This window comes from Geotrypetes seraphini, chromosome 7 (assembly GCF_902459505.1).
Source record: "Geotrypetes seraphini chromosome 7, aGeoSer1.1, whole genome shotgun sequence".
NCBI lineage: Eukaryota > Metazoa > Chordata > Amphibia > Gymnophiona > Dermophiidae > Geotrypetes > Geotrypetes seraphini.
In genome coordinates this window covers 98,765,693-98,789,681 of record NC_047090.1, presented here as the reverse complement: position 1 = coordinate 98,789,681, position 23,989 = coordinate 98,765,693, and the positions used below count along the sequence as shown (strand labels likewise).

General features: G+C 42.9%; 1 protein-coding gene across 1 annotated transcript in view; it reads left to right on the top strand.

Annotated features, from left to right (window-relative positions):
* ATP6V1D (ATPase H+ transporting V1 subunit D) overlaps positions 1–9,451 on the top strand; it is a 48,577-nt gene extending 39,126 nt beyond the window's left edge. The window contains exons 7-9 of the mRNA XM_033952176.1: positions 599–665; positions 2,439–2,517; positions 7,448–9,451. Coding sequence (XP_033808067.1) covers positions 599–665; positions 2,439–2,517; positions 7,448–7,586 — 285 coding nt within the window. The 3' untranslated portion in view covers positions 7,587–9,451. The remainder of the gene's footprint in view (positions 1–598; positions 666–2,438; positions 2,518–7,447) is intronic.
* Positions 9,452–23,989: the final 14,538 nt, after the last annotated feature.

The following is a 23,989-nucleotide window of genomic DNA, read 5'->3' as shown; positions in this document are numbered from 1 at the left end:
ATAGTGAAGTGGGGGGAGAGATTAGACACCTTAGACACCTTTCTATGTACAAGAGTATAATTAGTGTGGGATGGGGGGGGGGTGTAAGATGTGAGATTTACTTGATTCATTATTATTGGAAGGGATGGGAGGGGGAGGGAGTTCTTTTATGTACTTGTGAAAATGTTGCTAAGACTGTCAAGTGATTTGTATGAGTTCTCTGATAAAATGTTATACACTTGTATGAACTGAAAATGAATAAAGATTTAAGAAAAAAAAAAATAAACTGTTTTGGTTTGTTCTGTTAACTTCAAAAGTTAGTTGGACAAACCTTTTGCATATTGACCTGTAAAAACAACTATTATGTATGTTAACCTATAACCCGACTTGAGTTCTTTGGGGACGATGGGATAGAAATAAAAACGAATAAATAAATTTAGATAGAGAAGTGAGGTACTATAGGTTGTGTCTACATGTTTAGTGTTCTACACCTGTTGTGTTCTCCATTTGATCCTGAGAGAGGACTTCTGTTCTTTTTCTAAGCCATAAAGTACATCAGACCTTACCATTTCTCTTTGCATTGAAGAGGATTTTATTTTTTCCATTCTTTTTGCCATAGACTTCTTTCGTCACATTGGATGAAGCCATAAAGATAACAAACAGACGTGTAAATGCAATTGAACATGGTGAGTGATCAGAGTCCTAACCTAAGAAGGCCCTCCCACAGCTAAGTTTGAATTTATGTAGAAAAAAAATCCTTTCATGGCAGCAGCACATACATGTGCACAGCCAATTGCACTACTATTTCATCAGAAAGCAATTATTATAGAGGCTATCTGAATTTTGGTTTTGGTAATGAAACGGACTCAAAATCCTAAACGTCGTCCCTTTTCAGTTTTGGCCAAAACCACAAGTGTATTTTAAAACTGAAGCTCAGTACTGCCCCAACTCCTGTCTAAGTTCAGAGGTCCCTCCCACCCTGGGCTTACTTTTAAAAGCATTGGTGGTAGGAACAAAATTTATTCACGCCAGTTCCAATCTCAATATAGCTGCTGTGACTTCTGGCGGCAGTCTTATAGACACATAGTTCCAACAGCCATGTTGATAACAGAGCTGGCAGGAGCAAGTGCAGATTGTTCTGCCCCCCCACTGCACCACCAATGCTCTTAATGAAAGCCTGAGCTGGAGGAGTCTGGCCCTATAGGTGGTGGTGATGGGGAGGGTCTGGGGGGGAGTGCCACTTTGCCTTTGTTTTGGGGGGTGGGGGGTCCAGCCTTAGAGGTGAGCTGCTCCTTTTCATGGTGGGAGGGGGTACAGAAGAATTCAGTCTTGGGTTCAGTTTTGGCTGAAATAGAAAAAATAGGTTTCTAGTTGGCCTCTAAACCATTAGATGCTTTTGTTTTTCATCTAAAGTCCTGTTCTGTAAGAATGTCTTGTATGCAGAACAGGGAGTATAAGCCATGTAATATTTTTCCATGTTTTGTACTCTGGAATGAACTGATCATGTATAACAGAGAACACTCATGTGGTATCACTTGAGTAAGATACTTTGAAAGAATTCCATGTAGTTTTTAAAAATCAAATTAAATATTTTGTACAACTTCTGTCTAGACATATACAAATCTTTTCCCTAGCTTAATATGTCCTTGACTGGCTACAGTTCCCTCCTCTTTGCCAATGTAAATGCCAACAGGTCCTTGTACACATAGACCCATGCTTCTTTGTATGCAAGGGCACCACATACATTAGAGGGGAAATTCTGCAAACGGCATCCTAATCAGGGATGCCTAGTGACACTTAACAGAATTCTGTGTGAAAATTGTTTTTAAATGGTGTGGTTCAGTGGTTAAAACTATAGCCTCAGAACCCTCCAGCAGACCATGGTCCATGTTGGAGCATTGGGGTGACAATGGACTGTTCTTCTCAGCAGCCATTTTAAGTTAAATAGTTCTTTATAAGCATGGTCATCTTGTGATATACACACATATCCATTTTTTATACACTATTTTATATGTGAACATTTCTGTTGACAGTGGTTTGAAACAAAAAAATTGTGAAGTGGTTTATTTTTGTATGTGATAATGGTTTTCTTGTTTCACCTTTCTCATGGAACTAACTTATTTTTTTTTCTCAACTCATTGTGATTATATTTGATCTTTTCCTTTCATTTTTGTAATGCTGATGCACTTTTTAAAGTTGACTAAGAAATTCCTGTCTTTATATAATTCCTAATATATACCATGGGTCAGAAGAATTCCTGGTCTGTATTTCTTGACCACAGACTGTCATTACAATAGCAATAATGGAGAGGAAGGGGGTGGGAAAGACCTCCAGGTAGTTACTTAGAAACACGCTGACTGAAGGCTCATCTTCTGTACCCTGGTAGTGGTTGATTCCAAAGAAGATCTTGCTGTACTTTTATAAATGCAACCTGTTAACATGTTGATTGTGCATCCTAGTGATTATTCCAAAGATTGAGCGTACGCTGTCCTACATTATCACCGAACTGGATGAACGAGAGAGAGAGGAATTCTACCGGTGAGTGTGATTCTGCTCTCGCGTCTTCCTTCTCTTCTACCACATAGAAGCAGAAGAGGAGTGATAAAGCAGCAAAGGGAGATAGAGCAATGAGATCAGTGATTTGTGCTGTTGCTGCATTTGGATTTATGATTACTACAGGTCTAAGGTACAAGGCTTGATAACAGTCTGGTGCCTGAAATATTACGGATAGGATAGCACAGGAGAGATAAATCCACAAACTCAATACCAAACTCAAAGGAGTGTAAAGACCTTCGAGTTTGGCCTGAAATATTACACCAGTGGTGTAGCCAGACGTGACATTTTGGGTGGGCCCAGAGCTAATATGGATGGGCACTATTCACCTGATATTCAGTGCTATTTAACCGGCCAGGAACAGCTTCCCCTTCTCAGTCTCGGTATCAACCCCTAGTTATAGGTATGAGTAGTGTATTTTGAAATACTACTAAATAATGCCTTAGAGTGCACTTGATGACAGATTTCTAAGTAAAATAGTCTGCCCATCACCTGTCCTGCATCAACATAAAACGCATACTGTCATACTTACACACTGTCAACATCAAGATATTTTTTCCACCTCTTGTGGAATCTGTTATTATGCAGAATCTAGTTAGAATCTAGTTAGAATGTTCCTTTTACAGCTTTACATAGAGCAAATTGTATTCAAATTATGGTAGTAGTAAAACAGAATTATTTTACTGAAAGTCTTTTACTAACATTTAGCTCATATTATTTGCCATAGGACTTATGCTATTCCTGTGGACCTCACAGCAGAAAGTAAAAGACTCCCTTTGTGAAGTAACACAACATCTTGCAAAGAGTCTTCTCAGAGACTATGCTGCAAACCTTAACGCCACCGATTCTGTATACACAGATGCCAGCACCCTTAAAAAGGAAGCAGTGAATATACACAGCAGCATAATTGGAAAAGCCAGACAATAGATTTCCACCTAAATCACATGGCAGCAAAATCTCTCACCTTAGTAACATGAAGAATGAGGACAAACCCTTACCAATTAGAGAATAAAGGAACAAAAATCAGAAATTGTCCTGTAGTCTAGTATCAGTCCTTCCCTACCTACCCCATCCTTTCCTGTAGCCCAGCAATAGCCCTTCTCTTCCCTTCACAATTCCCCACCCAGAATTAAAGATAAACTTTTTGTTTAACCTGGGCAGTGCAGAATGCAGAGCTCACACTCATCAACATTAAATATGAAACTTTTTTTTTTTAACCTGGGCAGCACTTCCCTGCAGAATTCTACTGCAGTGGTCCTAATGAGGCTCTGATTTGTGTGCTGGAGAGGAGGCCACGGGGGGAATAGGCTTGACTCAGGAGGGTTGCCATTGAAGTACAGCAGCTGCTGAGTGCCCAGATTTCTCCAGCTGCATGGAACAGGGGCCAGCCAGCTAAATTAAAAAAGCAATGCTAAGTACCAATTCCCTGGCTCAACTTTGCAGCAGAGCCGAGCCATGCTGGACCCGGTGCGTGTGTGCGACAGAGGCAAGTGTCGGTGAAGTGCAGTGGTTAGAAGAGCTGCAATGGAGGAGGAGCAGCATCTGTGAGGAAACTGAGGCAGAGTAGGCTCAGTAGTAGAGAATGACACAGGGACAAATTTTTCCCCATCCCCGCAGGAGCTCAATTTCCCCTTTCCTGTCCGCACAAGTTTTGTTGCTGTCCCTGCCCCATTCCTGTAAGCTCTGCCTTAACTGCACAAGCCTCGAACACTTAAGATTTGCAGAGCTTGCAGGGACAGAAAACGAACTCGCCGGGTCATGAAAATGAATTTGGGATGGGGAAAAATTTGTTTCCATGTCATGCTCTACTCAGCAGAAGTAAAACTGTAGAAGAGATTCCCCGACTCCAGGGCAAATAGGCTGCTGCTTGCTTGCTGGAGACTGAAGGGCTAGGTAAACCAGAACTTCAATGTGCTTGCAAGCGTCGTTTCATGTAGCTGAATGTGATCCCAGTAGCACTGCGGCTGGCAGAGTTTCTGGCATCTAAGAAGTCAAGACATCTCATTGGCACTCCAAAGACATTGGCACCAAGACCTGAGCCCACCCTTAGCTATGCCCCTGTTATACTTACTGTATGGACAATTAAATGGTAAAACCGAGGCTCAGAACTAAAGCTTTCTGCCTTGACTTACTCGGATAACTATAACATTAACCTCAGGAGCCCTGCATGAAGTTTGCAGATTGTAAATGATAGCTAACCTTGGTCCAGCTTCCAGCTGCTACAACTGCTATCCATTACAATAAGAATATACAGCTGTGTGCAGGTGTTTTCTTATAGTGTGTGTCATCACTTGGGGCTGATTACAGCATACAATGCAAACTTGGCAACTTTGTATTTGCAGAGTCATAAGATCTGCACAGGAACCAGAGTGACTTGAGAAATCAGTACTGGTCTTCTGAATCGCTTTCATTTCACAACTGCATGATTTTACTCTCCTCTTACTGGTTTCTTTTTAACACTGAGGGAATTCTAAAGGCTGGAAGTGTGTTCTGTACGAGGAGGTGCTGAAAAGCTCTTAGCGCAACCAAGAAGAGAATGACATGGATATGGTTCAATCAATGATCTGAAACAATATCAAAACACAGAATTTTGTTTCTGCAAATTGGCATTTAATGAAACGAGATAACACTCTTTTCAGCTACAGTGGCAAAATCGTGCTCAGAATTTAGGAAGTTGGTTGGTTGGGCTGAGAACTTTTTAGTACCCCTTCGTATAATCTGTAGCTGCTTGAGATGATTTTAGCTAATCTCTCGTCATTTGCCTACTGTTTATGGTAAAGGCTTGGAGGCATGGTAGGATAGTACATGGACAGGTTTATGATGTTGGCAACTATAAGCCTATCTGATTTGTATTTATTGATTTGATGTAATGTACATTTATTAGCTGCGAATCACCTGTCCTGGCAGATTCTAATAAAACATATGCAATCCATTTCATATAATAGACAAGAAATACTTAAAATATACTATTAAAGTAATATAAAGTTTGTATCTAATTTCTTCAGAGATCAGTAAATAGAAATAAAACAGACACAATAATATAATAACTTTTTTTTTTTTACAAATTGTTACAATCCCTTAAACTGGCCCTGTTCCCAGATAAAATTCGATGAGGGCCTGATTCTATATATAATTAAGCACTATTCTACAAGGTGTTCATTCTTAACTTTAGGTGCCATATATACAATTTAGGAGCTAATACAGTGTATGGCAAACTGTGTACCGTGGCACACTAGTGTGCCTACTGAGATTTAAGGTGTACCGCGGCACACTGGGGAGGAGGAGAGGCACCGGGCTGACTGCCTACAGGACTTTCCTCTTGTGGCGAGAGGCACATCCTGTAGACAATCAGCCCTCTACCCTGCTGGCATCCCCTTCTGGTGTCTCAGGGCCCATCTGGAGGGCCTTTGCATGTGCGTGGACATCGACGTGATGACGTCACGCATGTCATTACAGTGATGTCTGCGCACTTCCAGATGCCTCGAGCCGCGGCCACTAAGTTTAACAAGCTGCGGCTCAAGAAGGTTTGCAGGACACTGGGTTAATATATTTTTTTGGTTAGCTTTCAAAGGCAAGAACCTTCTTCTCGAGGTTAGGTCAGACTCATTGTATAATGTCTACATTATTAAAGCTGACACAGGGCCTGGCTTCAGCTAGCCATTGATTTATGAGTATACATGCTTCTTGGTATGTCTTTCTCCCTTCCCACCAGCTGCTTTTTGTCTTAATAGATAAATATGTGCACAAAAAAAACCTCAAATCAGCATGAATTAGAGAATGACATGGGGACAGATTTTTCCCTGTTCCCAAGGGAACTCATTTTCCCATTCCAGCAAGTTCTTTTCCTGTCCCTGTCCCATTCCTGCAAGTTCTGTTCTCATGGCACAAACCTCAAACACTTTGAAATCATAAGTGTTCAATGCTTGTGCAGTTAAGACAGAGCTTACAGGAATGGGACAGTGACTGTGAGAAAACTCACGGCAACGGGATGGGAAAAAATTTGTTCCTTTGTCATTCTCTAGCATGAATCTGAAACTTGTGCTTCTAACTCCTTGTATTGCTTGGTTTATTCAAAAAAAGCAAGATGCTTGTTTTGGTTAGATGCAAGTAGATGGTGTGGATTTAACAGATTGTGTATATGACAAGTGCAGAAGTAGCTACTTCGAGGTAGCCTGCAATGACAGTGTTTCATGTCAGTACCGAATGCCTCTCACTTTCGAACACGCTTTGGTGAAGTCTAGTCCAGACTGGTTGCTCAGTGGCTTCCCTGTTGCCTTTTCCTTTCAAAAGAAAGAGGACATGTGAAGCCTGGGATTGATTGAGTGGGTCTGCAGATTCTGACAAGTCACTTAAGCCCAAATTCTATAAGCAGGGCCTAATTAGGCGCCATTCAGCACGATTCAAGCACAATTGGGTGCTGTTTAGTGAATCACCCTGAGCGGCACCTATTTTAGAGGCGCTCAGTAAATAGGCCAGCTCTAGGCACACTTAAAAGTTAGGCGCCTAGCTGAGCGCTTAATCACACTTAAGAGCAGCGATTCTGCAACAAGGCGCCTAACATAGCCACGCCCACACCTAACTAGATAGGCGCCTATTTTTTTTGAAGGGCGCCTAACTTTTTATAGGCGCCTTGTTACAGAATTGGGTTTTCTTGATAGGCGCCTATGTTTCAATCAGTGCTGATTAAAAAGCTTAATTGAGCTTGTTCTTCAATTTAGATAGGCGCTGCTTATAGAATTTGGGCTTTAACCCTCCATTGGCTCAAGTAGATAATTAACCCCTCTAGGGACTGGGAATATCTACTGTACCTCAATGTAACTCATCTTAAAGGCAAGAACTAAACCAGAATAAAATAAATGCAATAAAAATTTTAAATGCTTTGGAAGAAATAACCCAGCTCTATTATGTTTATAAGGTTAAAAAAGATTCAAGAGAAAAAGAAAATCCTGAAAGAAAAAGCAGAAGTGGAACGGGCAGCACGGATGACAGTCGGATCATCTGAGCCTGCAAATCTCCTGGCAGAAGACCGGGATGAAGATCTGCTCTTCGAATAGCTCTTTTAGCCTCTACCCAGCATTTATGATCTGGAACACAGGCAGTCTTGGTGCAACTGTAATGCATTGTGCATCTGTTCTATTTATTGTGTGGCTTGCTTTTCATTGTCCCTATGAATGTCAGCAACTGAACATTTCCCTATGCTGGACTACAGATGGGATCTGTTTCACAGATGTGACTTGTTATTGGCTGCAACTGAGGGGGAAAAAGGAGGTTTTTCTTGAATTTGTTCTTGGTCTTATCAACCTCCACAAGTCTCCAAGTGGTTATGTTGTCTGTGTCTGCTTTGACAGGCTTTTTTTGCTGTGAGTGCACAGAAGAACTGGATGAATAAGGTATGGTCTTAATACAGTATAACAGAAGGAGAGGGACCCAGAGTGTGGGTATGATCAGTTACAGCATAATAATTTATATTCTCCTCTTAGGGGGTCTTGATATTTAGGGAATTACTGCAGCTTGCCCTCCTTGCAAGTCCTAATCCCCTTACTTTACTATCTCATGTCTGGTTTCCACAGCAACTGTGATGGCTTAAGCAGAGACAGGATAAGCTGAGGTCTGAAGGATAGGATCTCTGCCCATGGTTAGCCACTGGGAGGAAGGCAGGTTAAAAACTATCAAGAATCCCCTGAATGCTGTGTTTTTAAAAGTTCATGTAGTCTTTTATCATTTGTTTAAATATACTTTATTAAATTTCCAAACTATAATTGTGCAAGCATCTACAAATAACATTACAGGAAAAGCACATTGAACTTGCAGAGAATAATATACAATTATTCCCCCCCCCTCTTAACAATCAAATAAAACAAATCTTACAAGAAACAATTCATAAATGCCCATAAACAAATAATACTGTAAAACCCTTCCCCCTCCCACCCTGTTTAAAGGTCCCTAAATGTTTAAATGTCCCTAAATATAAAAAGATATTATTCCTTACAAAATTTAGTCAATGGTTCCCAAACATCCAAAAATTTCCTATATCGCCTCTGTTCTATGGCCAACAAATGTTCCATTTAAAAAATATATTGAGGAATTGGAAGAACTGGGAAAGGTTAAATTTGTCTTATCAATTTAAGTTTTCAATGCTCAATTTCTCTACAGATGTAGGGAATCCACCCAATCAAGTTTTGTAGTTCCCTTATTTTCACAGGAATTCATAGCAGGTTTATTTAAAAATAGCATCTCCTATAAAAGTTTTTTTTGCATGTATGTGACAGAAAAATGCACATAAAATGCCTTTTATAAAATTACCTTGAGCATATAAATAAATGGGATGACAAGCACAGGTGAAATCATAATTTACACATATGGGTTATAAAATACCTGTGTACATTTGCACCTGCTCTTGAGGTACTGTAAATGGATGTGGTTTCATTAACCTATGCTTTCTCCAGGATTTCTGCTAGTATTTTCTAAAAACATATAGATGCCTACATGTATTTATAAAATAGAGACCTTCTTGCCATGGTTTAAAGTTACCTTCATTTGTGGTGAGAAGTTCAGGAGCAGCTCTGAAACTTTCTTCTGTGCCATGTGCAGTGTCAGTAGAATCTATTTCAGAAGTAAATTGGGATATTTCTTATAATAAATTCTAGCATGGTCTGTCTAAGTGGCCAGACCTTTGTTTTCCTTTGTCTAACATTTAAGGCAGTCCACCACTGTTATTCTTTACAAAACCATCAATTGCCAAGTTAACAAGAAGAGCTATTAAAATATTTTTTTAAATACTTAAGATGTTTACAACTTCTAACAGACTCACTTCCTGGATTTCAATTCTTTTGGTTCCTGTATGATCACATGGTTTTTGTATATTCCTTGTGTGCCACTAAATTGTTAACCAATGTATATTGTTCCCCTGCCCCCCCCCCCCCCCCAAAAAAAAAAAAAAAGTGGTGTCCACTGTTATGAAAATGTTAAATAAAGCTGCCATAGCTAGCTGGTTGACATAAAGAAGACTGGTCCTCTTTAAGAGCCCTCATTCCCTCTTTAGGTTTTGTTGTTTTTTTCAAAAGGGAAATTTTATGAAACAGGGAACAAGAGAAATGTAGAAAAATGGTGAAAGACAAGTCCATCCACACAGGCTGCCTATCCAAACCACCAGTCTCTTGTTAGGGGATTTTTAAAATATGTGTTAGTTATCATTCTTAGATTGAAACGGATGGCTTCCTGCCATTCTAGACAAAGGGGAAAATTCTACAATGAAGTATCTGAGTTTGGCTTTGCCCTGAGCCTTGTGAAAACCCTAAGCACTAAATTAAAAGAGAAAGCTTTTTTAAGAATACACCACCACCACCCTTTTACTAAGATGTGATAGGGATTTTTACCATGGTCCAGAGTGCTAATCTAATCTAATCTAAACCTTAGGTTTGTATACCACATCATCTCTACATTCGTAAAGCTCGACACGGTTAACAAGAGTTAGGGTAGAAAAGAACTCCAGTGGAGGGAAGAGGCAAAATGAAGAGAAAATTTAGAGGACTAGAATAACCAGAGAGGGAGGAGGAGTTACATTTTTGAGAATAACCAGGTTTTCAGATGTTTACGGAAGAGATGGAGGGAGCTCAGATTCCTAAGAAGGGAGGTAAGGTTGTTCCAGAGCTGAGTGATTCTGACGCTCATAGGAATTCTAGGAGTATCAAAGTAGCATCTGAGCATTTAGGTCTGTGGTAGAAAGGGGAAGGGGGGGGGGAAGACAGTTTGCTTCTCACAAGAATTACCAGCCTCTCTTTTTTCTTTCACAGACCAAATTGTGCATTAGCATGCACTGTCCCATAAACATAAATGGTGAGAGCCCCCAAAGCTCACACTAAGAAAAAACAACCCCATAGGAAAAGAATGCATTTGTGGAGAAAAAGGCAGAGAAGCTTAGCACTCACTGTTCCTAGAGTGAAGCCCTTCCACCTCATACTGCAATCTATATATATAAAATCGGGGTTCACGGAAGTTTCGCCCCCCACATTTCGCCCCCAGCAATTCGCCCCTCACATTTCGCCCCCAGGTATTTTTCGCCCCCACACATTTCGCCCCCACACATTTCACCCCCCGGATGTTTCGCCCCCACACATTTCTCCCCCGCACATTTCGCCCCCGCACATTTCACCCCTGCCTTTGAGGGGAAAAAGAAATCCGTCTCGGAGCGCGCCTGACTTTTCTTTTTCAGGCGCTGCTGATGTGGAGCGTATGCCGCGCGCCTCCGACGAGCCGCAGGTCCGCCGAAAGGGAACATGAGCTTAGTTGCTGCCGTCTCACCTGTTTCACTGCCTGGGCCCCTCCGCGATCCCCGGTGGGGTGGGGGCTTTCTTGTGTGCTTTGCCTGCCATGGACGGCGGTGCGGGAGGGAGTGGGTGTTGTCATGGACGGCGGTGCTGCCAGCCCACAGCCAGCACTGGCTCCTTTCAAGCAGCTGAAGCAATGGCCAAAAGGCCACTTGGCCACCGCTACCCCCAAAGCCAGAGAGGAGGAGAAGAAAACGCACCTCCTTCCTGCCCTTTTCACCTGGGCTGCGAAGTGAATGAAGTTAGGGTCAGAAAAGCCAAGACTTCCCCAGATTTAAGAGCGAAAAGTTAGGGGAGGAGACGGGGAAAACCAAAGCGACTTTTCTTTGGAAACATTTTGTGAGGGTCTATGTGGAAAACGAAGTGAGCGGCGGTGCCCCCCCCCCCTCTCCCTCCTCCAACTCTGGCATTGGGACATGAGCTGTCAAGAGAAAGAGGCCTCGGGGGTCAAATCACAGAACCCGGGCCAACTTTAGGCCCGGAGCGAAGGCTAAGAGTTGTTCCCACGGGAGGAAGGACAGACTTGGAAGAGGAGAGAGAGAAGCCTGAAACCCTCCCCGTCACTCCAGTTCACCTCGATCCCAATCCAACCGACAACTGCTCCGAACAGCTCATGAAGTCCACGTCGGACTTGGGCTAAAAGCTCCCATTAACCCCCCCCCATGGCCCCGTCTCCCCCGACCCCTGCCAGGGCTGGCCGAAAGCAGCCTGTTTACGGCACTGCCTCTGCTCACAGGCTGCCACTACTGCTTCGGGTAAGTGAGATTGTCAGGATCGGCGGCCGCTGCTGCTTCAGAGTGCTGGAACCATAAGTGGGGAGGGGAGGAGAGAAAGTGACCCATACCAGAAAAGAGGGTGGGAAGGAACAGATGCTGGACCTACAATTGGGGGTGGGGTAGGGGAAAGATAAAGAGAGGAAAAGAATGACTCAGACCAGAAAGGGGAGGTGGGAAGGGATACAAAGTTAGAGTGAGAGAGAGAGAACAGAGGAACGCTCAGGGGCGAAATGTGCAGTACACATAATCCAACGCTCAGGGGCGAAATGTGCGGGGGCGAAACATCCGGGGGCGAAATGTGTGGGGGCGAAACATCTGGGGGGCGAAATGTGCGGGGGCGAAATGTGAGGGGCGAAATGTGGGGGGCGAACCTTCCGGATCCCTAAAATCGGAGGTATGTATGTGTGTATGTATGTATGTGCCGCGATCACGCAAAAACGGCTTGACCGATTTGAACGATACTTGGTATGCAGATCCCTCACTACCTGGTGTGATATGTTCTGGGGGTCTCGCAGCCCACCTGCACACGTGGGCGGAGCTACAAACAGAAAATCAGATTTCACCCATTCATGTCAATGGAAAAAATGTAAAAAGCTGCCATTCTCACAGTAATTCCAACTACCTGGGGTGATATGTTCTGGGGGTCTCACGGCCCACCTGCACACGTGGGCGGAGCTACAAACAGAACATCTGATTTCACCCATTCATGTCAATGGAAAAAATGTAAAAAGCTGCCATTCTCACAGTAATTAAAAAACTGCTTGACCGATTTGAACGAAACTTGGTATGCAGATCCCTCACTACCTGGGGTGATATGTTCTGGGGGTCTCACGGCCCACCTGCACACGTGGGTGGAGCTACAAACAGAAAATCTGATTTCACCCATTCATGTCAATGGAAAAAAATGTAAACAGCTGCCATTCTCACAGTAAATCAAAAACGGCTTGACCGATTTGAACGAAACTTGGTATGCTTATCCCTCACTACCTGGGAGTGATATGTTCTGGGGGTATCGCGGCCCACCTGCACACGTGGGCGGAGCTACAAACAGAAAATCAGATTTCACCCATTCATGTCAATGGAAAAAAATGTAAACAGCTGCCATTCTCACAGTAATTCCAACTACCTGGGGTGATATGTTCTGGGGGTCTCGCGGCCCACCTGCACACGTGGGCGGAGCTACAAACATAAAATCAGATTTCACCCATTCATGTCAATGGAATAAATGTAACAAGCTGCCATTCTCACAGTAATTCAAAAACGGCTTGACCGATTTGAACAAAACTTGGTATGCAGATCCCTCACTACCTGGGGTGATATGTTCTGGGGGTCTCTCGGCCCACCTGCACACATGGGCGGAGCTACAAACAGAAAATCAGATTTCACCCATTCATGTCAATGGTAAAAATGTAAAAAGCTGCCATTCTCACAGTAATTCCAACTATAAAACACTTTCTATGACACTATAACCACTAGGGACATCGTTTCTATTCTACCACGGACACCATACATATAGAGTTTGTATGTTCTAACTGTGTTTGTAACTGTTTCCTTCATGCACCCCAGTTCATAATGTAATTACATTACATGAGTACTCACATATGCTGAACTAGGAACACAGGTTCCATTCTGAACCGGGAAAAAACTGCATGGAGTTTCTTTTCAACCTGAGTTTCCACATATTGAGTTGTTTAAATCAATACTGAAACTTTTGGATGCCACTTATTCCAACAGATCTTCCTTTTCAGTTTAAGAGATTGCAAATTCCAGTGAGACTTGCATTCTCTATCACAATCAACAAATCACAGGGACAGACTATTACATACTGTGGAGTGGATTTAAGATCCCCCTGTTTTTCCCATGGACAACTCTATGTTGCTTGCTCAAGGGTGGGTTCACCCATGAATTTATATGTTCTTGCTCCTGGAGGTGAAACTAAAAATGTTGTTTATAATCAAGTTTTGTGTTAGTTGTATTGTATTCATTTTGTCAAATATTTCACATTATAATTTGAATATTGTACTTTTTATAAAGCTGTAAAAAAATAATTTCATTCACCACTATAAAGTATCTTTATTTGAATCAATTTACAGTGTTATTGCTATAATTAAATACCCGTGCAACGCCGGGGCATCAGCTAGTGATATAATATAGAAATAGGTTTTTCAGCACCGTTTCATTTTCTTTGATGATGTATTCACAGCACAAGTATATCCGAATGACTGAATGTAATTCAGCTGCCCAACACCATTAAGCATATGCTAACAACTACCATCTGTAAACTTTAGAATTGTTAATTTTTGTGCCTGAAAGGCATGGGGGCTGAGGGGAGGCAATGTTAACCAACACTTCCTTTTATAAAGCCGTTAGGCTCCTTTTTTTGCCTGCTGCAGTGGTATTAGCTCCAACACTCATAAGAATTTTAGGAGCGTCAGAGCTAATATAGCCATGGCTGGCAATAAAAAAGCCAAACACAGCTTTGTAAAAGGAATCCCAAATTCTTCTAGCCAGCAATAGAAAGGGGATTGCCACATGGCCTCCAGCCTGTCTAAATTTTGTTGCTCCATTTTCTATCCGTGCATGCCTCTCAGCCCAGAATATCTCCCTTCCTCAGACAAGGCAGCAAAAAATTTTTAAAAACAGTATTAAGTACCAGCGCCTTTGTACTCCTGAAGGTCCTGCTGTCTTCTCCCCCTCTGATATTATTTTCTACTAGCTGATGCCCCGGCGTTGCACGGGTATTTAATTATAGCAATAACACTGTAAATGGATTCAAATAAAGATACTTTATAGTGGTGAATGAAATTATTTTTTAACAGCTTTATAAAAAGTACAATATTCAAATTATAATGTGAAATATTTGACAAAATGAATACAATACAACTAACACAAAACTTGATTATAAACAACATTTTTAGTTTCACCTCCATGAGCAAGAACATATAAATTCATGGGTGAACCCACCCTTGAGCAAGCAACATAGAGTTGTCCATGGGAAAAACAGGGGGATCTTAAATCCACTCCACAGTATGTAATAGTCTGTCCCTGTGATTTGTTGATTGTGATAGAGAATGCAAGTCTCACTGGAATTTGCAATCTCTTAAACTGAAAAGGAAGATCTGTTGGAATAAGTGGCATCCAAAAGTTTCAGTATTGATTTAAACAACTCAATATGTGGAAACTCAGGTTGAAAGGAAACTCCATGCAGTTTTTTCCCGGTTCAGAATGGAACCTGTGTTCCTAGTTCAGCATATGTGAGTACTCATGTAATGTAATAACATTATGAACTGGGGTGCATGAAGGAAACAGTTACAAACACAGTTAGAACATACAAACTCTATATGTATGGTGTCCGTGGTAGAATAGAAACGATGTCCCTAGTGGTTATAGTGTCATTGAAAGTGTTTTATAGTTGGAATTACTGTGAGAATGGCAGCTTTTTACATCCTTTTCATTGACATGAATGGGTGAAATCTGATTTTATGTTTGTAGCTCCGCCCACGTGTGCAGATGGGCCGCGAGACCCCCAGAACATATCACCCCAGGTAGTGAGGGATCTGCATACCAAGTTTCGTTCAAATCGGTCAAGCCGTTTTTGAATTACTGTGAGAATGGCAGCTTTTTACATTTTTCCATTGACATGAATGGGTGAAATCGGATGTTCTGTTTGTAGCTCCGCCCACGTGTGCAGGTGGGCCGCGCGACCCCCAGAACATATCACCCCAGGTAGTGAGGGATCTGCATACCAAGTTTCGTTCAAATCGGTCTAGCCGTTTTTGCGTGATCGTGGCACATACATACATACACACATACATACCTCCGATTTTATATATATATAGATTTTATATTATTCAAGCTGCTCTAGATGCCAGAAAAGGCCACAGGCTCATCTGGGACATATGGATGGACTGTAATGACAACATTTTATTTTCAGCTAAGCTTCCCCGTTAGGTGTAATGTCCCTATTTTTGTAAAAAGAGTTGGGGAACCTAACAAATATGAAATAAACAGAACCTTAGTTTGACGTTTTGCCAAATCTAGATAAATCCCATTAAGGAACACCTATTCTCAAAATCTTTTTGTCTTTGCAAATAATTAGCCAAATAGGCAATCTCCAAGGTACAGCTGATGACCAAAGATCTTCATAGATAGCAAAATTCATGAGCTATGGCCATGTCCCAGATTAGAGGTCAGAGAGTTATATTACCGTATTTTCACGCAGATAACGCGCACCCGTGTAAAACGCGCACACGGGTATAGCACGCAGAAACCACGATTTTATGTACAAAATCTTTTGTATACCGCGCTCACGGGTATACCGCGCATGCAGCCCGACTGTCCTTTCGCCCGCCCCGACTCTCCTCTGGCCACCCCGACTCTCCTTTCGCCCTCCCCGACTCTCCGTGCGCTGTCCCGACTCTCCGTTCACCCTCCCTGACTTTCAGTGCACTGCCCCGACTCTCCGTGCGCTGTCCCGACTCTCCGTTCACCTGAGGCACATGGTCGGGTTGGGCCCATGTGCCTCAGGCCGCGCCCCCAGGTGGGACCTAAGGCTCCAGGGCCTATTCTGATTGGCCCACGCGCCTTAGGCCCCACCAGTAGGCGGAGCTTTGGGACGGATGGGCCAATCCGGCCTCATTCCGTCGTTGGCTGCCTGCCGGACAGGCGGGTTTGGCTCCCGTCTGTCCGGCCAACTACCAAAGGTACGGGGAAGGGGGGTGGGGGTGTCGTGGGGGTCGGCCAGGGAGGTCGCGGGTTGGCTGGGGGGGCGGTCGGAGGTTCTTGGGGGGGGGCAGTCGTTGGAGGGAGGGGGGTTTGCGTCGAGGGCAGGAGGGCCTGGGATCCCTCCTGCCCGTAATGTAGTGCGGGGTGGGGGTAGGGGGTCGCCGTGGCCAGGAGGGTTTGGGCTCCCTCCTGGCCTGATATTGTCGGGGAGTTGGGGAGTCGGCCGGGCTAAAGGGCTTGGGCTCCCTCTTGCTCCGATCGTGGGTGCGGGTGGGAGCGCGTGCGAGCGGTCATTCGGGGTGGGGGTGCGAGCGGTCCTGCTGGGGGCGGGGGGGTGAATCGGGCGTCGGGCGGGGTGGGAACTATGTAAAAAAATTTTTGTATAACGCGCGAGGGGTATGCGCGGTAGGTAAAAATGCGTATAACGCGCGCGTTATATGCGTGAAAATACGGTAATCCTTATATGAGATACAGTGTAGAACCTAGACTAGGTCCTAGAAATAGACAAAAATTTGATATGGTCATCAAAGCAGAGGCTAAGGGCTCCTTTTACAAAGGTGTATTAGGGTATAGATAGAGGGCTAGTATTCAGGTTATGGACCTGATGGGCTGCCGCGTGAGCGGACTGCTGGGCATGATGGACCTCAGGTCTGACCCAGCAGAGGCATGGCTTATGTTCTTAACGCGTGGAATAGCGCACGCTAAAATGCACGTGCTAGCCGCTACTGTCTCCTTTTAAGCAGGCGGTAAGTTTTCGGCTAGAGCGCACTAATCTTGTGTGTGCGCTAAAAATGCTAGCGCACCTTAGTAAAAAGAGCCCTAAGGTAGTCCTTTTACTAAGGTGTGGTAGCCGATTTAGCATGACTAAATACTAATACACACGAACACGTCCATAGGATATAATGGATGCATTAGCAAGCGCTAAATTGGCTAGCGTACTTTAGTAAAAGGACCCCTAAGAAACTGAAGCAGTAAGGTTTCTTTCTTTTGCCCATTTTTATTTAGTGTTATGTTTCATAAACCAAAGTAAAATGCTTTTACATAAAAGCAGAAAGATGCTTCTCTGTGTAAAATTATAAATTTCAGTTAAAAGAGAGACATAGGATTCCTTCTGGTGAAAAGTAGTTACCAAGCACAGCAGAATCTTAACTGTTCAAGTGTCTTTCAGGTCAATGCTTGGTTTTTCTTTTAAACACCAGCCAGGAGCTTAAAGTTATATATTCAGTACTAGCTGACATCCAGATACAAATTCAGAGATCTTAGAACAACAGTTTTCTTCTCCTAGATTATCTAGAAACTGGTTCAGAATATCACTGGGCTCTGGATAAATCCTGATTTCTCCCATGCTCCACCCCAACCACCCTGGTACTATCTGAATAGCACCGAGACTGTCAGAACAAACAAAGGATCAGTGAGTCAAATAGATCACAGAAAAGAGTGGGCCAGATGGTTCATGGTCTGTGTATTCAAAACATGAGCCTTTTTTAAAATAGGGGCCTACCTATTCAAGCTCAATTTTAAATACTACATCACAGTCATCATTTTGAGGGGGAAACATTTGAGAATGACATTGCCACAGTTAGCAAGGTGGCGGAAAGCTTGAGAATGGCTTTCTCCTTGTTGAATTAATTGTCAGCATGTCCATTATATTGTGGGTGGGCCATAGTTAATGGATTGTGCAATTGATGGATCACTGGTTACGTGACCTATTATCTGCTCTAGTCTATTAATGTTCATGATACTATCTGGATAATACTGATAAAAATGACTGACTGACCCTAGTCAGGTCAATTTATTTGGATAGCACTACCTGCTATCTGACTAAGAGCTTTAAATATCAGACCTTTTGGTATTTCAACTTGTTTAACTGCAAATATGGCTAAGCTTCATGCAAATAATAGGTGCCACAGTCTTGCACTAGAGCCTTGGTCTTCACTTCCAGTCCTCAAGGGCTGCTAATAGGTCAGGTTTTCAAGATATCCCTAATGAATATGTATTTTACACCAAAAAAAGCTAGTTACTTATTAATTCATCCACTACATCATAAATATGATCATCTCAATCGATACTTTTATTAAACAATTCTTATATAATTCTCACATACCTCACAATCATCTCTCTTAGTATTTATAGAAACTGGGGAGGCTCTGTATGTATATGAGATTATTGTGTGAGGTATGTGAGAATTATATAAGAATTGTTTAATAAAAGTATTCATTGAGATGATCTTATTTATGATGTAGTGGATGAATTAATAAGTAACCAGCATTTTTTTTTGTGTGTAAAATATATGAGGGTTAAGCTAGTTAAAATTTATGATAAGCCCCGTTGGTATTTTTTTTAATGAATATGTATGAGAGAAATTTACATGTCTACTACCTCCATTACATGCAGAATTGCTGTCATAGATTTGGCACTTAGGTGCTAACTTTAGGTGACCTTTATTGAATTTACCCTGAGTGTTTTCAACAGCAGTAGTAGAGGCATGACCTTGTTCAATAGGCTGAAACATTCCTAGCAATGAAACTACCTGTAAATTTACTCTGTCTAAAATATAATTTATTGGAGTGCATTGTGTTGTTTCAATCACAGTAATTGCCTTCGTGGCAAACTGAAAGAAGTTAAACAAGAGATCTTGAGACTAGAGAGCTGAACGGGGATGACGGGCATCCCGCGGGTTCCCCCTTCGGGTCACGGGGATCCCATAGGGACACCCCCTAGGGTTGCAGGAATCCCGTGGGGATGCCCCCTAGGGTCATGGGGATCCTGTGGGGACGCCTCCGAGGGTCACGGGGTTCCTGGGGGGCTGGATGTACTCAGTAGCACGGCTCTTCTTCTCCCTACCTGCTCTGCTTGCAGCACAGAGCCGAACGGAAGTCTTCCCGATGTCAGCGCTGACGTCAGGAAGACTTCCGTTCAGCTCTGTACTGCAGGCAGGGCAGGTAAGGAGAAGAAGAGTAGCCTCGCGGCTCGAGTGGCGTACCAAGGGAGGGGTGCAGCACAGCCGGCCAGGTCCCCCTTTGTGGCACTTCCCTGACCGACCGACAACAGCCCCGGTCCGACAAACCTCCCTGCCCTGTAGCCGTGAATCTAAATTACCTTCTTACAGCAGCTGCAAGAAAGTAATTTAGATTCGCGGTTAAGGGCAGGGAGGTTTGTCGGACTGGGCCTGTTCTGTTGTCGGTCGGGCGGGGAAGCCATGAAGGTAAGGGGGCAGGGAGAGAGAAAGGGAGGAAAGGTGGAGTGGAGAGGATAAGACGCTTAAGGGAAATGGGTAAAACTGAGGGGGAAGAAGGACGCTGAAAGCACTGGGGAAGACAGGGGTGGAGAAGGACGCTGAAAGGCCATGGGGAAGACGGGGGGGGGGGGAGAAGGACGCTGAAAGGACATGGGGAAGACAGAGGGGGGGAGAAGGACACTGAAAGTACACGTGGAAGACAGAGGGGGGAGAAGGACGCTGACAGGACATGGGGAAGATGGGGAGAAGGACGCTGAAAGCACATGGGGAAGACAAAGGGGTGGAGAAGGATGCTGAAAGCACATGGGGAAGACAAAGGGGCGGAGAAGGACGCTGCAAGGACATGGGGAAGACGAGGGTGGTGGTGGTGGTGGAGAAGGACGCTGAAAGGACATGAGGAAGACAGAGGGGGGAGAAGGACACTGAAAGCACATGTGGAAGACAGAGGGGGGAGAAGGATGCTGACAGGACATGGGGAAGATAGGGGGAAGAAGGACGCTGAAAGGAAATGGGGAAGAGAGAGTGGGGAGAAGACGCTGGCAGGGAAAAAGACAGAGATGCCAGACTATGGGGGGAGCGGAGGGAAGAAGATGGGTGCCAGACCAATTTGGAAGGGGGGAGAAAAGGAGAGGCAGAGCAAATGGAAGACGCAGAGGGAAGAGAGACAGTGGATGGAAGGAATTGAATGAGAACATGAGGAAAGCAGAAACCAGGCAACAAAGGTAGGAAAAGAATTCTATTTCTTTCTTTTTTTTTTTTTCTTCAAGATAAAGTAGTATATTAGTTGTGTTGATAAAAATTTATAAACATTAGAGGCTCTGGTAGAAACCCGTTTACAAAGTATGTATTCTTCCCAATTAATATTTCCAAATTAATAAAGTCTTTTTGCTTATTTGTAAATAGGTTTCTACCAGAGCCTTTAATTCAGTAGCATAATTAAATGAAATAACTATTTCTGAAGTTTATAGGGACGGACGGGGATGGGCGGGGACGGAGGGGATTCCTCACAGGGACGGGTGGGGACAGAGGGATTCCTCACAGGGACGGGTGGGACTTTGGCGGGGACGGGTGGGATTTCTGTCCCCGCGCAACTCTCTACTTGAGACTCAAGAGTAGCTTTATTTTTCAAAAAAAGGTTGATAGAACAGCTCTTCCCTTCCCACGTAGAAATGTTAAGAGAAAAATGGCAATAAAATTCCAGACAGCTTGGTTGTCTCATATGCTGGATAAAGTTATGATTCCTTCTAATGATGGTCATATCTTAATTATTCCTACAGTTAAAAATCCAAAAGATTTAATCTCATTAATTAACAACTACAGACCAATAGCATCAATTCCTTTTTTTGTTAAAATAATGGAGGGTCTGATTCATTTTCATTTACTCTTATATGAATCCCAGTCAGGTTTTTGCCCTTTGTATAGTATGGAAAGTCATAGCTACCTTCTTAGATTTTTTTTGTACGACTCATTTAGAAAGGGCTCTAGTGCATTGATCATGCAATTTCATTTGAGCAGCACTTTTGATTTAGTAGCTCAAGCAAAACTATTAGAATGCTTAGACGCCATCGGTATACAAGAAGCAGTTTATAAATGGTTTCAAGGATTTTTATCCTCAAGCACCTATCAGGTAAACGGAAAAGTCCGTATGGTGTTCCGCAGGGCTCTCATCTCTCTCCTTTGCTTTTCAATGTATATTTGTCGTGGGTTCAAGATTGATCAAAATTGGGTGTAAAACTGTACAGCTCTGCTGCTATTACTGTCATCCTCCCGATTTCTCTCCCAATTTTGCATATTAGTAGTAAAGTAGAAGAGATACTTGAGATAATTGAAGACTGTATGTTTGAATTTAAATTAAAACTTAATTCATAGAAGACTACATTTTTTGTTGCGTCTCCACAACAAATTACACTGAGACATCCTTAATATTGAGCACTACTACTTATTTGATTCAGCCTACCATTAAAATCTCAGGTGTAATTCTGTACCAGAACCTAACCATGCAAAATTATGTTGATGCATTGGTGCAGAAGGGTTTTTACACATTGTGGAAGTTGCGTAGTATAAGAGCTTATTTTGATGCAACATCATTCAAATTATTGGTCCAATTCTTACTGCTAAACCAATTGGATTATTGCATCATAGTATACTTAGCTGGCATGCAGAAAAATCTCTCTCGATTGTGTATTGTACACAATGCTGCAGTTCATTTGATCTTTGAATTGAAGAAATATCATATTACTGCACTGGCTTCCTGTTGAGGCTCATGTCATATTTAAATTTGGTTGTTTTTGTTAGAACTTTATAACTGGCCTGGTTCCCATTTATCTAGCAAACTCATTTTCTATTGCTCAGTATATGCATTCTCAAAAGTGTCATGGCCTGATTGTAGCAGGTTTGCGGATCTTGCCGCGTCTGTGTAGAAAAAAAAAACAATGTTTCCAGCCATCATACTGGCCAGCATGATGGCTGAAACTTCATTCTTTCTACACAGACATGGCAAGACCCGCAAACCTGCTACAATCATGCTGCCAACCACAGGAGCCTAAGAGAACAAACTTTGCATGGCATCTTCAGTTTTCCATCGGTAAAAGTGTATCAGTTCAAAAGATACCATCAATGCCTTCTTTCTTTTGAGACAGCTTCCTGGGATAGGGACTTAAAAGCACAAATGATCCTTAGCTGAGTGGAAAGCCAGAGATCAAACAGGGGCTGTAGTTTTGACCATGGAAGCAAATTGGGCAGACTAGATAAGCTTGCCTTATCTACCATGATACAGTAGAATGCAGTGGCATAGTAAGGGGGGGAGGGGTCCATCCCAGGCATCATGTTGTTCTCACTCCTTCCCTTCCTCATACCTCTAGGTCAGGGGTAAGTAATTCCGGTCCTCGAGAGCCACAGGCGGGTCAGGTTATCAGGATATCCACAATGAATATGTATGAGATGGATTTGCATGCACTACCTTTTTGAGAGGCAAATCTATCTCATGTATATTTATTGTGGCTATCCTGAAAACCTGACCTGGCTTTGGCTCTCAAGGACCGGAATTGCCTACCCCTGCTCTAAGTGTTCACCACCACCACAACTTCAACGTGCTCCTTGTGACTGCATCGTCTCTCCCGCCAACTCACTTCCAGGTTCATAGGAAGTGACAGAGGGAGAACCGATGGGGTCACAATGAGCATGTTGAAGTTCTTGTTGCTCGCAGCGGTGAACAACTGGAGATATGGGGGAAGGGAACAGGAGAGCATGCAGGGGAGGGGGTGGAGACGAGGGCACCTCTCATCCTCGCTACGCCACTGGTGGGATGCCAATTATCTAAACTAATCTCAACAGAGAGCAATCTGGATTTTCTGGATGACTTTACATTTTTCTGTTTGAAAAGAGCACATAAAATTACCACCCCTTTTTATTACAAAACCATATTGCGGTTTTTAGTGCAGGCCATGGCAGTAACAGTTTTGACACTCATAGAATTCCTATGAGCATCAGAGCTGTTACCGCCCTGGCTGGTGCTAAAAAACAACACTACAGTTTTGTAAAAAAGTTAGAGGGGGTTGTGTGATGTCAATAGAAAGTTTGGTTTTTGTTTTACTGTATAACAGGCATAATGTGATAAATATAATACAGTTTTAAAAAAATTATTTACAATAAATAACTCCAGTGGTTTGGATAATTGACATCCTACTGTATTCTCTGTTTCTGTGCTTCTTCTACAGCACTTAGAACTCACTGAAAGTCCCATTAAGATTTCTCTGATGCATACGTGATTGCATGAAAGGTTTGTACAGTGACCAGTAATTTTGTCTTTGGGAAAATGCTATGTTTAATCCAGACTGAAATCTTTCCCTGTGGCAACAGTTTCATATAAACCTTAAATCCAGATATGATTTTCCTCTGGATAAGAGAATACATTCCTCCTTCCATTGCCCTCTTGTAGATTTAGGTCACATATACCCAGAAAGAAAATCCCACTTTAGCACATTTAAAGCAGTCCTCGTCAGTGTAGATCAGGAGTGGGCAACCTTGCTCTACACATAAATGTCAGACTGCAGCCAGAAAATTAATGTGATAACTGAATATGGCTAAGACCAAGCTCCTTATCTTTCCACCTAAACTCACCTCCCCACTATGTACTCAGATCATTATTTGGACTTTTCAGCTTAATATCAAAATAATTTATCTATCTTAACTGTAGTAGTATGTGGTCTGTGCTCTCCTGTACCTAAACTGGAGGAGCATTCTGCGTCTCTGGCTCTGGTCCATCACCAAGGGAACCACAAGCTACAAATAATACAGAACGACAGCCAAGAGTATTCTTCAGGCAGGATGGCTGCAGCCTTCAAAATGCTTGTTCTACAAATAATCCTTTCTCCACATAAGCCTGCAATAGA